The sequence below is a fragment of the Erinaceus europaeus genome, chromosome 2 (assembly GCF_950295315.1).
Source record: "Erinaceus europaeus chromosome 2, mEriEur2.1, whole genome shotgun sequence".
Taxonomy (NCBI): Eukaryota; Metazoa; Chordata; class Mammalia; order Eulipotyphla; family Erinaceidae; genus Erinaceus; species Erinaceus europaeus.
This window is the reverse complement of record NC_080163.1, coordinates 184822270-184838296: the sequence shown is the minus strand read 5'-3', so window position 1 is coordinate 184838296 and position 16027 is coordinate 184822270. Positions and strand designations below refer to the sequence as shown.

The window sequence follows — 16027 nt, the reverse complement described above, 5'->3', positions numbered from 1 at the left end:
TTAGAAACACTTATGACATAGAAACAGGGTGAGGTTTTTTTAAGCTTTGAGCTAGGAAAAATTAGATTCCACAGAATTGTGTGTGCTATCATACAGAGAGGTGCCTGGATATCAGCCTCATTAATAAGGAGGAAACATTTGTGAGAAATTTGAGGAAGTGAGATGCTGAGTTGTATAAGTCAGAGGAGTGCTTTCATGGAGAAAGAACAGCAATGGAATGAAGTATTCAGAGATCCACCTGCTGAACACAAGGTTCCCTGAGGTGGTAAGGAGGCGAGGCAGTTTGTAAAATGCAGTAGGAGAGGAAGAGAAGATAGAAAAAGTTTCAGATTACTTGCACATCAATGAGTTACAAGGACTCTACTTACTCTGAAGGAATGAGGTTATTTTTTTCCCTCTAGGGTTATCATTGGGGCTTGGTGTCTGCACTATAAATCCACTGCTCCTGGCAGCCACCCCCCCCCCCCATTTTATTGGATAGGACAGAAATAGCACTTGGAAATAGTTTGGTGTAACAAAAAAGCATCCACTGGAAATACTTGATCCACTTTCTGCATTTTCAAATACTAATGCTTAGAATGTTTGTCCTGTTTATAAAATCAAAAAGCCCAGTATGCCACAGTGTTCTGTACAGAAAGTCTTAAACAATGCATAGTTTGAACACTGTGGTCTGACAACATGACTCTTGTTCTCATTATGCCTGTTCCTCATGGGTATCAAGAGAAGTCTAGGAACACTTCTACTTCTTGACACAAAACTGGAGACAGAACCATGATGAAAGCTCATCTTAATATTTTATAGGCTGTGTGGATGTATGATAACCAGTGACATCACCCACAATATTGCCTCTATGGCCATTACATCTCCCAACCTGAAGAGCATGGAGCTTGGGAGCAATCATTTTGGGAATAGGGGACTGGCAAACCTATGTGAGGCTTTGGAAGATGATTCCTGCAAATTAGAGAACCTTGGGTAAGGACTTGGTGGGAAGAGGCCCCCTGTTAAGAATTGCTGAAAAAAAAATGCTAAAGGGAGTAGACTGGGGAATGGAGACTTAGTTTTACTAGTCTGGTGCTTGGAAAATTTGTCTGTCTGGAGTTCGTGAGGGAGGTATTCAAAATAATCCAATTCACATACCATACTCCGCCTACTGTGCCACATCTCCCCAAGGTCTGTGACCTATCTACTTGTGCCTCTCCTTGTTACAGGATAGAAGAATGCAACTTCACCAGTGCTGCCTCCAGGGTTCTTATCTTGGCTCTTATGCGAAATAAAACTCTGAAAAGACTCAATCTGATTGGAAATAATATGGGGAATAAAGTAATTGCGCACATTCTCTTGTTACTGAACAAGCCAAGGTGTAGTCTTCAGACAATCGGGTATGTTGCAAGCTATTTTCCTGTCTGGTGGGAACAGTTATCAAAGTTTTATAACTTGATATATTCTCATGTGTTGGTTTTACTTCTGTTGCTTCTGGTGTTAGATCCATAATGTCATAGCCAAGATAAACATCAAAAATTTGTTTTCTTGGAGTTTTGAGACTTTTGTCCTCTTAACCACACAAACCTACTGTAGTTAAAAAAACATTGTCCTTCAGTGTTGTCTACATGATCATGGGTGGTAACATCTATAAGAGGCAGGGTAGTTAGCATAATGGTTATGCAAAGAGCATAAACTAGAGCTGATCAGTGCTCCAGTAAAAAAGAAAATACACACACACACACAGAGTTAGGTACCTGTAAAATGTTGCTCACAATATCAGTGGTTCATATTCAAAGTGTGCTTCGAATGGAAGGTATACAGGGTATACAAAGGGTATTCAGGGTATACAAAGTGTGCTCCCAATGGAAGGTATACAGGGAGTAAGTACAGTTGAAACCAAGTGGAAATAAAACATATAGAATTAATAGCATTAATCTCTCTATTTTCAGACTTCCAGTCATAAAAAAAAGTGCCAGAATTGCAAGCATGTTGAGTAGCTTAAAAGAGAAAAAACCCCATTTGACCTTCATTTATGAAACCTGGGCTAAAAAGGAAGGCAGAACAATAGATGAAGTAATCGGTGAGCCAAGACCTCCTGACTCAGTTCCAAAGGCAATCAAACGGACTTGGGATGTTATCTCTAGGAACATGCCCAGAAAGTTTATGCCAAATGTGGTTCCTGAGTAACCACCTAAACTGTGTTCTACATAAGCTGTATTTGACATGAATGGCCCTGACTGGAGTGTGGGAAAACTAGGATTAATGGCTTTTCATTTGTTTTGTGACTTGATTAAGTCAACCACTTTCTGTAGAAAATGCTTGAGTGTACAAAAAGAAATGAAAGCATTGGGTGAAGAAATAAAAGGCCAAAATGCATTGAGAAAAATTGTGAAGCATGATTCTTACCTAACATTTTGTGTGCTGTAACACATACTGAGCCACAATCCTTTAGCTCATTTGACTAGCACAGTTGTCAAAGGCAACCCTAGGAATTTGACAGGACCAGCAAAGTAACTCACCTGGATAGTGTGCTGCTTTGCCATGTACACAACTCAGGTTCAAACCTGGCTCCCACTGCACTAAGAGTTTACATGATGTGTCATGTCACTCTCTGCCTCTCTAAAAGTTTCTTAATGAGAAACCTTTATCTTACATTTCTGTCATTGTATGGCAGTGTCAATTCTTACCATTCCCAATCTCTTATCTTTAGCTGGTATTTTGTTCGATGTCTTATATCCCTCCACTTGTGCTCACAAACCCCAGTAGTGCTTCCATGGGTTGAAGGGTGACCCCCCCCCCCACCCCACATTCACATAAATATGTGGTCTGTGTGATTTCAGAAAGCCCTTTCCTTTCTGCAATTTCTATCAAAAATAGGACTTGAAAATGAAGCATCCTCAGTAACCTTTACAGCTGATACCTCATTTACTGTACATGATTTCAAAGCATTTGATTCTGCTGTATCTAAAATGGTCACAGAAGAAAAAGGAAAGTTAACCAAATTCAGATTCTAAGGTTCTTAAAAAGGGCAATTTTGGGGGTGGGGGGTGGGGAGAGGTACAGCTATTTTCCTTAGAGGCTATACAAACTTGCATTCCCACCAACAATGCATAAGCACCTCCTCTTCAGACTCATCAGTCATCTCACTTAAATATTTTGTGAGAGCATATTGTCATGCAAAAAGACTTCCATGCCTGAGGATCCAAAATTCCATGTTTAATCCCCTAAACCAACATAGGGCAGAGCTGAGCAGTGCTCTGTTAAGTAAATAAACCTTGATAGCCATCCTAATTGGTATGAGCTAGTGTCTCACTGGTTTTTTATTGCACTACTGGCACAGGCACCACCATGCAAGCTGCTTGACAGGGTACCAGCTTAGCAGGAAGTTCAGCAGGGCTGGACTCTCCAGGCCAAACAAACCATCTTGCCTTTTGCCATGTATAGGACTTGGGATTAAATTCTGTGTGGTCTTAATATTTACCTATGGCCAGCCTCAGAGCCTGATCAATAACAAAAGTAATGACAAAACCTGAAGTGCACTCTGTAAGATTAATCATAATGGAACAAGAAATATGAATAATGCAGAATTTTTTAGGAGACTACAAGAAGAAATGTTTCCCCCTTTATCTACACCACTTCCTTTAGTATTTCCACTAAAATACAGGGAAAAGGGCCTGGATTTGGCTAACTTCCCATTCCCTCCCCTCACCCCCATGCCCCACATATACTCTCAATAATACCGGGCAAGTTAGCTCTCTAATAGTTCTCTTCCTTTGACAATGCACAACCCAGGTTTAAGTCCATTCACACTACACAAAAGGAAGCTTTGATGCTGTTATTTGTCTCTCTGTCCTTCTGTCAGACCAAAAAAAAAAAAAAAAATTTCACCAATGTATCTCAGAACCTTACCTCTCCAGAGAAAGAAACAGGCTGGGGATATGGATTGACCGCCAACACCCATGTCCAGCAAAGAAGCAATTACAGAAGTCAGACTCCCACCTTCTGCAACCCATAAAGAATTTTGGTTGGACCAGGTGGTGGCACACCTGGTTGAGTGCACATATACAATGCACAAGGACCTGGGTTTCAGCTCCCGGTCTCCATCTACAGAGGGAAAGCTTCACAAGTGGTGAAGCAGGGTTGCAGGTTGCAGGTGTGTCTCTGTCTCTCTCCCTCTCTATCACCCCTTTTCCTCTTGATTTCTGGCTATTCAATAAAGATAATCAAAAAAAGGATATTGGAGGTAGTAACAGGTGTAGGGGTGACTTAGAAAGGAAGAGACCTTGCCCTCACTGCAGAGCAGCAATGGTAGGGACTGCCAGCATGCGGACATACCCGCGCGCGCGCGCACACACCCAGGTCTCCATTTTCACCTTCTTTCTTCCAGAGTCAATTGCTCTCTCAGCTGTGTAAATGTTCTCTAGTCCCTCCCATCTTTTGAACTTAAAGGCTATGTATCTCCAGGGTCATGGCTGGGGATCCGTGCCTGCACTGTGAATCCACTGCTCCTGGAGGCCATGTTCTCTACTTTGTGGTTATTGAGAAATTGAGAGAGGAGAGGAAGACAGCTAGGTGGAGAGAAAGATAACGCATCTGCATGCAAGGATCCAAAAGACAGACAAAATAGTACCTTGCTGGGATGTAATTTTCTTTCATTATGATTATGATTATTTATTTTTTATATTTATTTATTTTCCCTTTTGCCGCCCTTCTTGTTTATCGTTGTTGTTATTGCTGTCATTGTTGTTGGATAGAACAGAGAGAGAAATGGAAAGAGGAAGGGAAGACAAGAGAGGGGGTTGAAAAAGACAGACACCTGCGACTTCTATACCCCCGCCCCAGGGGACCCCCTTGGGGGTCAGAGCGCACCGCGTGCGGCATAGGGGCGCCCTGGCATCTGCTCCCTCGGGTGACCTGACTGTGGTGGGGCGGGGGGGGGGGGGGGTGGGGGGGAGTTTCACCCCTGATCAGGAACCTGCCCCACACATAGCTCGTCTGGGCGCCTTTTCCTGGAGGAAAGCGTCTGGCAGGGATGCGCCTCCACTTTCCACGTTGCGGCTGCAGCGAGTTAGAGGGCGCCACTGGACAACGCGGAGACGACAATGAGCCACCTGCGGAGCTCTTCCGCACCCATCTCACTGGCTCCTGCCTCAGAAGAGGGCTGCCCACGGAGGCCCAATCACAGTGCAGACTCAAGAGTCCGGGTTAATTAAAGGGCCGTTGCCCACCGTTTAATCTTCTACAGTCCATTGAGGGTGAGACGTGCGCGTGGCTGGGCACGCGCAGGACTAGTCACGTGCAGGACTAGTCACGTGCAGAGCTACGCATGCGCAAACGCGCCACGGAAAACTCCAGGTGTAGCGTCGTTTTTTTTCAGGTGTTTTTTTCCTGATGTAGACCTGAGAGCGGGTGCTGCGGGGCTCTTCTATTCTCAGCCCTCAGACCTGTGTGTGAGGCTTCCCACACTGCAGAAACCAATGATAAGTCTCCCGATGCCCGTGGCGTGCTATTGGGCATGAATCCCTAATTCAACCATGCTTCCGTATGTGTGGGGTGTGGAGATGTGTGCAGCCGGCCTAGAATGCACGTCACACCTGGTGTGCCGCCGTGTGCTTGCTTGGCTCCATTTTAGACTTCATGCATCTGACACTTAAAAGTTACAGGTCTCAGGAGGTCGGGCGGTAGGTAGCACAGCGGGTTAAGTGCACGTGGTACAAAGCACAAGGACTGGTGTAAGGATCCCGGGTTCGAGCCCCTGGCTCCCCACCTGTGGGGGAGTCGCTTCACAGGCGGTGAAGCAGGTCTGCAGGTGTCTGTCTTTCTCTCCCCCTTTCTGTCTTCCCCTCCTCCATTTCCCTCTGTCCTATTCAACAACGAACGACATCAACAACAATAATAACCACAACAAGGCTACAACAACAATGGCAACAAAAGGGGGAAAGATGGCCTCCAGGAGCAGTGGATTCATGGTGCAGGCACTGAGCCCCAGCAATAACCCTGGAGGCAAAAAAAAAATTAGAGGTCTCAACCAAGCAGGTTGTGCATTAACATGCAATGCCAGACTCGCAGACTTGGCTGATCCCTGCCACAATTATATATGCATTACTATTCTATTATTCTAATTCTATTATTCTATTATAATTCTATTATTCTATTATAATTCTTTTTTAAAATTTCTTTATTGGGGAATTAATGTTTTACATTCAACAGTAAATACAATAGTTTGTACATGCATAACATTCCCCAGTTTCCCGTTTAACAATACAACCCCCACTAGGTCCTCTGTCATCCTTGAACCTGTATTCTCCCCACCCATCCACCCCTGAGTCTTTTACTTTGGTGCGATTCGCCAATTCCATTTCAGGTTCTACTTATGTTTTCTTTTCTGATCTTGTTTTTCAAGTTTTGCCTGAGAGTGAGATCATTCCATATTCATCCTTCCGTTTCTGACTTATTTCACTTAATACGAATTTTTCAAGGTCCATCCAAGATCGGCTGAAAACGGTGAAGTCACCATTTTTTATAGCTGAGCAGTATTCCATCATATATATATATACCACAACTTGCTCAGCCACTCATCTGTTGTTGGACACCTGGGTTGCTTCCAGGTTTTGGCTATTACAAATTGTGCTGCCAAGAACATATTTGTACACAGATCTTTTTGGATGGGTGTGTTGGGTTCCTTAGGATATATCCCCAGGAGAGGAATTGCAGGATCATAGGGTAGGTCCATTTCTAGCCTTCTGAGAGTTCTCCAGACTGTTCTCCACAGAGGTTGGACCAATTGACATTCCCACCAGCAGTGTAGGTGGGCTCCTTTGGCCCCACACCCTCTCCAGCATTTGTTGCTGTTACCTTTTCTGATGTATGACATTCTCACAGGAGTGAAGTGGTATCTCATTGTTGTCTTTATTTGCATTTCTCTGACAACCAGAGACTTGGAGCATTTTTTCATGTGTTTCTCGGCCTTTTGGATCTCTTCTGTCCATGTCCTCCCCCCATTTTTGGATGGGGTTATTTGTTGTCTTGTTGTTGAGTTTGGCAAGCTCTTTATAAATGTTGGTTATTAAACTCTTGTCTGATGTATGGCATGTAAAGATCTTCTCCCATTCTGTGAGGGGTCTCTTGGTTTGGGTAGTGGTTTCTTTTGCTGTGAAGAAGCTTTTTAGTTTGATGTAGTCCCATAGGTTTATACTTGCCTTAGTCTTCTTTGTAATTGGATTTGTTTCATTGAAGATGTCTTTAAAATTTATTGGAAAAGAGTTCTGCCAGTATTTTCCTCTAAGTATCTGATAGTTTGTGGTCTAACATCCAAGTCCTTGATCCACTTGGAATTTACTTTTGTATTTGGTGAAATACAGTGGTTCAGTTTCTATTATAATTATATTATTCTAATTCTATTATTCTATTACTATTCTAATTCTAATTTTTACCTGAACAGTTAAAAGCCAAGCAAACAACATGTATTTTACAGATCCTGGTGGCTGGATGGCTAGAGCATTGGACTTAAGTCTAAGGTCCCAAGTTTGTTGGCTAATATAATATGTGCTCAGTTTGGTTCTCTACTCTTCTCTGTGTCTCTGACACACACATATACATACACATCCTTGCTTAGCATTTCACATTATGCCCAACAGAGCACGACTTTTCTCACTGAGAAATGTCAGCCCTCTGTACTTTATTATGTGTGAGATACACTTAACTGCATAAAAGCTCATACATGGAGATATATCTTTAGGTTGTATTCCTGACTATAAAACCCTACTGAAAAAAAAACATTTTGATTCTCAGGAATATGGACAGTAAAATCAACTGTAGCTTCTGTCAAAATCTGGGAAGAATATGAGACCATATGAATCAAAATTCTGTGCATATGTAGCTAGAGGGTGTTGAATAAATGGGAAATAAAATGCTAGTCATGGAAGGGTGTTCTTTTGTTACCGCAGTTATGAATTTGAATATATTATACATAACAGTTCAAAAAGTGTCAAAATCAGAAAGGGTTAACCAGTTCCTTTTGCAGAAAAGAAGGCTTGATAGTTAATGTGTGTTGACTTTCTCTCACTCCCATCATCCCCCTTACCTCTGTCTTGGCCCTCTAGCTTGTTTCCCCAGGGTGGCTTCTTCATCCATTAAGCAAGTCTTTATTTTTTCATCTTGTATATTTATTTATTAATGATTTGTTATAGGATTAGAGGACTATAGGATAAGAGGGCTACAATTCCATATAATTTCCACTGCCAGAGTTCCATGTCCCATCCCCTCCATTGGAAGCTTCCCTATTCTTTATCCCTCTGGGAGTATGGACGAAAAATCTTTATGGGGTGCAGAAGGTGGGAGGTCTGGCTTCTGTAATTGCTTCTCCACTGGACATTGGCAGGTCGATGCGTACCCCTACCCCGAGCCTGTTTCTATCTTTCCTTGATTAGACAGATCTCTGGAGAGGTGAAGTTTGGGAACATATTAGTGAGGTTGTCTGCCCAGGGAAGTCAGGATGGCATCATGGTAGTTTCTGCAACTTGGTGGCTTAAAAGAAGTAAGATATAAAGCAGGAAAAATTGTTTGATAATCAGGAACCTAAGGGACAGAATAGAGAAGCTGGAACTAAGGATCTCTGAGTGCAAAGAAGCTAGGAAGTCTATTTGAGGTAGATTCCAAGGAACCCATGACTTTAGTAATTTTTGCCTGAGCCCAGTAGCTAATAGTGAAAGTGGGCTAAAAGTATTGTCTGGGAAGATGGTGTCAGAGTTGAGACTAGGACTAGAAAGCTGGATTAGGACAGAGAGTAGTTCCCAAATATGGGGAAAGTATTTAAGTACCATTAAGTGTAAACCCCATGGATCTGACCTAGGGCCCATATTTCTTTGTATTAACACAGGAGCCTGTGTATCCCCTGAGTCCCTGTCTATCTGAGCTGGCATTCCATGGTCACAGCTATTAACATTCTAGGCTGCACTCATTTCAGGACCAGTCTTCCTCCAGTGGCAGAGTATGTTGACACAGCCTCCTTTTGGACGTGTTGCCTTTTTGTCTTGACAAGGCTTTGCCTTTCTCTGAAAAAAAACATTCTGTGGTAGAAGCTCATGTCTGCTTTGGGAAGAGAGAGGCCTTGGTGAAATCATTAGACAGATATATCTCCTTGTTCCTTTGCCTAAATCAGAGTGTGCAAACAGGACATTAGAAACCCTGGTCTCGGGATTGCAGCGGTAGCGCAGTGGGTTAAGCGCATATGGCGCGAAGCGCAAGGACCGGCGTAAGGATCCTGGTTCGAGCCCCAGCTCCCCACCTGCAGGGGAGTCGATTCACAAGTGGTGAAGTAGGTCTGCAGGTGTCTATCTTTCTTTCCCCCTCTCTGTCTTCCCCTCCTCTCTCCATTTCTCTCTGTCCTATCCAACAACGATGACAACAGCAGCAATAATAACTACAATAAAAAGCAACAAGAGCAACAAGAGAAAATAAATAAATATTAAATTTTTTTTTAAAAATCAAGAAACCCTGGTCTCGGGAGTCAGGCGGTAGCACAGCGGGTTAAGTGCATATAGCATAAAGTGCAAGGGCCGGCAATAAGGATCCCAGTTTGAGCCCCCGGATCCCCACCTGCAGGAGGTCACTTTGCAAGCGGTGAAGCAGGTCTGCAGGTGTCTTTCTCTCCTCTTCTCTGTCTTCCCCTCCTGTCTCCATTTCTATCTGTCCTATCCAACAACAACAACAACAGCAATAACAACTACAAGAAGCACAACAAGGGCAACAGAATGGGAAAAATAGCCTCCAGGAGCAGTGGATTTGTAGTGCAGGCAGCGAGCTCCAGGAATAACCCTGGAGGCAAAAAAGAAAGAAAGAAAGAAAGAAAGAAAGAAAGAAAGAAAGAAAGAAAGAAAGAAAGAAAGAATCCCTGGTCTCAGACAGGAGGTGTGTGTAGTAAATCCAGTGGAATCCATGCCCCTCCTGATAGATATTCAACTATTTTATTTTTTTCAGAATGCAGAAGGTCACAAGTACAGCTAGGGTTATCTCTGCGGAAAGCAGTATGGATGCCAGCCAGCTCATTAAGTCAGAATTAGATGTATGCTGTGACATCTTGTGATCTGAGGGTAGTCCACTTACTACCATTGGTCAGATATTACATCGATGAAATAAACATCTGCATTAGGCTTTCAGGGTTGAAGGAATGAATGCACCGTTTCCCATGGAGAGACACAAGTTTTTGTTGTTGTTTTGTTTGTTTTTCTTCTAAGGTTATCGCTGGGCTGGTGCTGGCACTATGAATCCACTACTTCTGGCAGTCATTTTTTCCATTTTATTAGACAGGACAAGGAGAAGTTGAGAGGGAAGGGAGAGATAGTAAGGGTGAGAAAAAGAGGGACACCTGGAGACCTTTGCTACTTGTGAAATGTACCCCCTGCAGGTAGGGAACTGGGGGGCTTGAATCTGGGCCCCTGCACAGATCCTTGAGCCTAGTACTATGTGCACTTAACCAGATGCACCACCACCCAGCCCCATATGTGCTTTTTATCCAATGGAATCCCAACTTGCAGTGGCTGTACCAGCAAGGTGGAAATTAAGGTCATAAACTGATGCCACATTGGACCCCCTTAGTTGAATCGCTGTCCCCCTCCCACCCTCCCACCCCAAAATTTCAAGTCATGTTATAACTGATGATAAATACATAACATGGCTCTTAAGGTTCCCAACAACTCAGCTAGCTTTAAAGCAAGTACTGTAACTGGACTATTATTATTTTTGTCTCCTCCAAATCTATAGTTGACTGTAGTTCAAATGACTAGTAGAACTCAGCCAAAGAAAGCCACCCCATGGTACTGCTTTTGAAAAGCCTCAAAAAAAAAGGGCTAGTGAAATAGATCACTTGGATAGTGCACTGCTTTGTCATGTGCATGACAAAATTCAAGCCTGGCCCCTATCACACTGAAAGAAGCATCAGTGTTGTGGTCTCTTTCACTCTCTGCCTCTTTGTCTAAAAGTAGGGGAGGAGGGAAGCCCCAGAAAGTCAGATTTAGGTGGATTTTGTTTGGCATTGTGGGTCTCTTCATGGAAGGAGTAATTTTATGGAAAAAAAAAGTTACTGTAAGGGTAGAGAAAGGCTATAGAATCCCACCCAATCTTAGCTGAATAACTATGGATGCGGATTTAGGGTGCTTGACAATAATGTTATCTATGAAAGTCAAGGAGACACGTACGAGTCAGCCAGAAGTACTGGACAATGTCCTTGCCCAGTTAGGCACAGATTTAGAACACACACTAGTCAGGAAGGCAGGGAAGAAAGGGGGAGTCATATATGCAAACACACAGCCATGCAGTCTCAGTCTCAGTGAGGAAAAGGGACTGCAGGGTGACTCAGGCCCAGTGGGCAAGACCTTTCCCTCTACTGGTGTGGGTGGCGTCTTGGCAGGGACTTTTGACTCCAGGCATTGAAGCCTTTAAAGGAGGAAAGTTGTCAAAATCACACTGGGGGTCATAAGGCAGACCACTGGTGGGAAAGTGCAAAGCACACTCACAAGGCCCACCAAGGAAAGATTCCAACTTCCTAACAGCTCAGCTTCATCAGTTGACTGAAACCTGACCTTCCTTTATTCTTGGGAGCCTCAATTATCCGTCTCTTCATTCCACCATTCACCCATCTTCCTTTAGCTCTCATTTATCTGGTGGACAGAATGTATGCCTCAGACCTCATAGAACCCCTCCCCTGAGTACAACCGCAGGCATGTCACAGGCAGTGTACATGCTAGAACTACCGAGACTTGACATTTAGTAACCCATGAGATCACTGCAGATTCTTTGTAGCTAGTAGCCCAAGCCTGATCAGCTGGAGATCCCACTTCAAGTGCAAGGATTCTGACTAGTAATAAGTGGTGGTGGTTGTAGGGGACTCATCTCAGGTAGTTAGAAGAACAAAGACATCGGGGGGTGTGTGTGTTCTGAATCTCTTTCCACTTTCCTATCTGTGGCCCAGACTTCTTCATCTTGCTTTCTGTAGTCCAATAGATGACTTTTTTAAAAAAATTATATTCCCTTTTATTGCCCTTGTTTCATTGTTGTTGTTATTGATGTCATTGTTGGATAGGACAGACAGTAATGGAGAGAGGAGGGGAAGGCAGAGGGGGAGAGAGAGAGACCTGCTTCACTGCCTGTGAAGCGACTCCCCTGCAGATGGGGAGCCAGGGGCTCCAACCAGGATCCTTAAGCTGGTCATTGCACTTTGCACCATGTGCACTTAACCCGCTGCGCTACCACCCGACTCCCAACATGATTTTTTTAACCTGCAGCCCGACTCTCAATAGATGACTTTTTAATGCAAAACCAGGTACTTGAGATACCCTGTGGTTCTGAATAGGTATGTGACTGATGGGAATGGGTTTATAGGTACTGAAATGTGAGATGAAATCTAGTGAGTAGGGAGTAAAGTAGATATATGAATCTCTCAAAGTGATGGTCTACTGAAAGTTCAATGGCTATACTACTTTTTTAGAGGTGGGACGGAGGTCTCTGCCCTGGCTTTATTCCTTCCTTAATGTTAAAAACAATCAAACTTGAACTTGTCAAGGAATAAAAATATTGGCCAGCTATAGCTGCTTTGGATCTTGTGCTGTCTTTTACTATACTTTAAATTTACAATATAAACATAAAACTTAAACATGGGCAAATACAAGTAATTGAAAGGTTATATATACAAAATATTTAAAATGTGATACAATAGTCATATATTTAATAAAATTGAATTACAATGCTATATTGTAAATAGAATATTACTGTAGTACATACTGCTGTGCACCATAAACATACCAATTTAAGAATTTATGAATATGTGTAATCAAGTACTAAGTAATCTTTTACAAATATAGCTTGCTATCACATTATAAAATAGCTTGAAGATAATTCCATGTTTTAGTTTGTATCAATAGATTATCTCTGGTTTCACAACTCAGCAAATTCAGGGTTGAGTAGCATTTCATTACATAGATGTACAACTTACTTATTTACACACTGATGGGTCATTGGGCTATTTCCAATCTTTTGTCAGTTTTAAATATGTTTTTGTGAAGATTCAGGTACATGAATAATTTTCCTTTTTTTTTTTACATGATTATTTCCCTAAGGTAGATATCTAGGAATAAGGTGATTGGTGTTAGTACATATGTATGTTAGTACATGTGTACCTTTATGAAAACTATTTTATCTTTTGACCCAAGTGACATACATACTATTTATATTCCCACTAGAAATGCATGAATTTCCATTGTTGTTGTATCCTTATCAACGTTTGGTTCTATATGTTTAGAACAATGTTTCTGCCCATTCCAATAGGTACACAGTGGTATACTGTATATATATATTTTTAAAAGGTTTTTTTAAAAAAAATTGTATTCCCTTTTGTGCCCTTTTTTTTTTTAGAGAAAAAAGTCCATACTTTATTATAAAGCAATAACATACTCCCCCTAATCAATTGCACAAAAGAAAGAGGCAATGGTGCCAGCTTTAATTAAATTTGTTCAGTTATAACTAAGAGTCACCATGACACAAGGAAATAGGTAGCAACTGAGGAACCCCACAGGGATTATGACCAATTACTACACAAACGGGCTAAGACCAGAGGAACAGTTACAAGAATCACATTCTTTGATGGGGAAAAAAAAAACTGAAATTTTTATCACTCTTTCAAAAAGGGAGATGGTGGACAAAAGGCTTGTTAACACAAATTCAAAACTGACAGGGATGCTGAGTTAGTTTATAAACTGCCCCCTCCAGGCTTAGGAATTCCATCCTGCTTGGGGAGAAGATAAATACCCACCCAGCACCCTTGCTGACAGTCAAGGAGGGTGTGTGCTGAGGTTTGCGGACTCTGGGCAGCAGTCAATCTCTGATGCCAGTCTTCTGGTTGCTGCCTTCACTACAGTTACAAAGTGAAAGAGACGGAAGACGGGGGGGGGGGGGGGGGGGAGTGTTTCATAGTTCTGGTTTTGGCTCTGCTAGGATTACTTCAGGTAAGTCAGTCCCTTGCTGTGGGTCTTGATTTTCTCATTTTTAGGGCGAATTTCTCCTGAGTCCTCTTGAAGATCTGTAAAACTTTTCCGTTGATGCCCAGCCCCAGGACCTGCGTGACGACCTTGTAGTTGTCAATGATGGCTTTCTTCTTGATCTTCAGGCTCCACTTGACATAGAACTGAGGGAACTTCTGCTGGGGCTGTGGCAGCTGGGCCAGCGCGGAGGGTTGCGGTGGTGGTTGTGGCAGCGGCGGGCTGGAGAACAGCACCTGTGGTGACTGGGTTTGGGAGTTGGACAGCATGCTGCCGGGAGACCCGGGGGCCTAGACGGGAGGGCCCGCGGCCGTCCCCTGCTCCGGTTCCAGACTGGACCCCTGCCACCCCCACACCCCACCCCCCGGGACGTTTGCTCCGGGCTGGAGCCCACTTCCCCGACCGGCCCGGCTCCAGGCTCAGCTGATCGTAGGGCTCCGTGGGTGCCCCGTGCCCGCCTCCCACCCTCTCCTCCCTCCCCACCCCACCCCCCAGGCCTGGCGCTCGGTGGAAGGTGGACGGCGGGGCCTGCTTTTGTTGTTTTATTGTTGTAGTTATTATTGTTGTCACTGTTGTTGGATAGGACCGAGAGAAATGGAAAGAGGAGGGTAAGAGAAAGACAGACACCTACAGACCTGCTTCACTGCTTGTGAAGCGACTCCCCTGCAGGTGGGGAGCCAAGGGCTCCAACCGGGCCAGTCCTTGTGCTTTGCGCCACCTGCGCTACCGCCTGACTCCCGGTATATTTTATATATTTATTTATTTGATAGAGATAGCCAGAATTGAGAGGAAGGGGGATACAGAGAGTTAAGAGACAGAGAGACACCTGCAGCAATGCTTCAACACTCATAAAGCTTTCCTCCTCAGGTGGGGAGTGGGGGCCTGAGCCTGGGTCCTCGCACATTGTAACATATATGCTACCACCAGGCCCCCATAACGATATTTTTATCATGTTTAATTTCTATTTTCCTAATAACTAATGATATTTAGCATTTTTTATCATTCCCATATAACTCAAATATATTACATTAATGAAAGAAATACTTAAAAGGAGCTACAAATATATGGTTACATACATTCATCATTATAGAAATGGCAAAACCGTGGACAGAAAGCAAATCAGATCACTGATCATGACAGACTGGGAGAAGGGGGAAAGATCGACTAAAAAAGGATAGAAGGGGACCCAAGGTTACACAGACTTCTGTGCTAAATATTAATAGATACGGATGGGCCCTAGATCAGATCGATGGGGTTAAGTTAATGGTATTTATATCCTTTCCTCTTATTTGGGAACTACTCTCTGTCCTAATCCAGCTTTCTAGTCCTATTCTCAACTCTGACACCATCTCCTCAGAGAATACTACCAGCATGTTAGTTATCAGGCTCAGGCAAAAATTACTAGTCATGGGCCACATGAACCATAACTAAAATAAACTTCCTAACTTTCCATATGTAGACCCCTAGTTTCATGTGCTCTATTCCTACCTTTGGGTTCCTGTTTATTGAACAATTTGCTTTATATCTTACCACCTTTCAGCCACCAAGTTATAGATGCTACCATGACACCCATCACACCCTCCCTATGCAAATGACCAAAGAAGCCTAGAACCTCTCTTCTCCAGAGCATTACCCCACTAGGGAAAGATAGAAACAGGCTGGGGGTATGGATCCACCTGCCAACATCTATGTCCAGCAAAGAAGCAGTTACAGAAGCCAGACATCCCAATTTCTGCACCCCACAAAGAATGTTGGACCATACTCCCAGAGGGATACAGAATAGGGAAGCTTCCAAAGGAGGGGATGGAACATGGAACTCTGTTGATGGGAACTGTGTGGAACTGTACTCCTGTTAACTTAAAATCTTTAATCATTATTAAATCACTAATAAAATTTTTTAGAAAGGTATAGAAGGAAGTTTGGAAGAGTGAAGAGCTATTCTGTCTTGATTTTACTGATTATATGAATGTATGTATTTATCAAAGCTCCTAGAACCATAAACTAGAAAGGGTGAA

The 16027-nt window shown here is 43.2% G+C and overlaps 1 protein-coding gene across 1 annotated transcript in view; it reads right to left on the bottom strand.

Moving 5' to 3' along the window:
• LOC132532872 (zinc finger protein 27-like) overlaps positions 1-16027 on the bottom strand; it is a 66713-nt gene that overhangs the window by 38921 nt on the left and 11765 nt on the right. The window contains exon 6 of the mRNA XM_060172262.1: positions 13997-14234. Coding sequence (XP_060028245.1) covers positions 13997-14234 — 238 coding nt within the window. The remainder of the gene's footprint in view (positions 1-13996; positions 14235-16027) is intronic.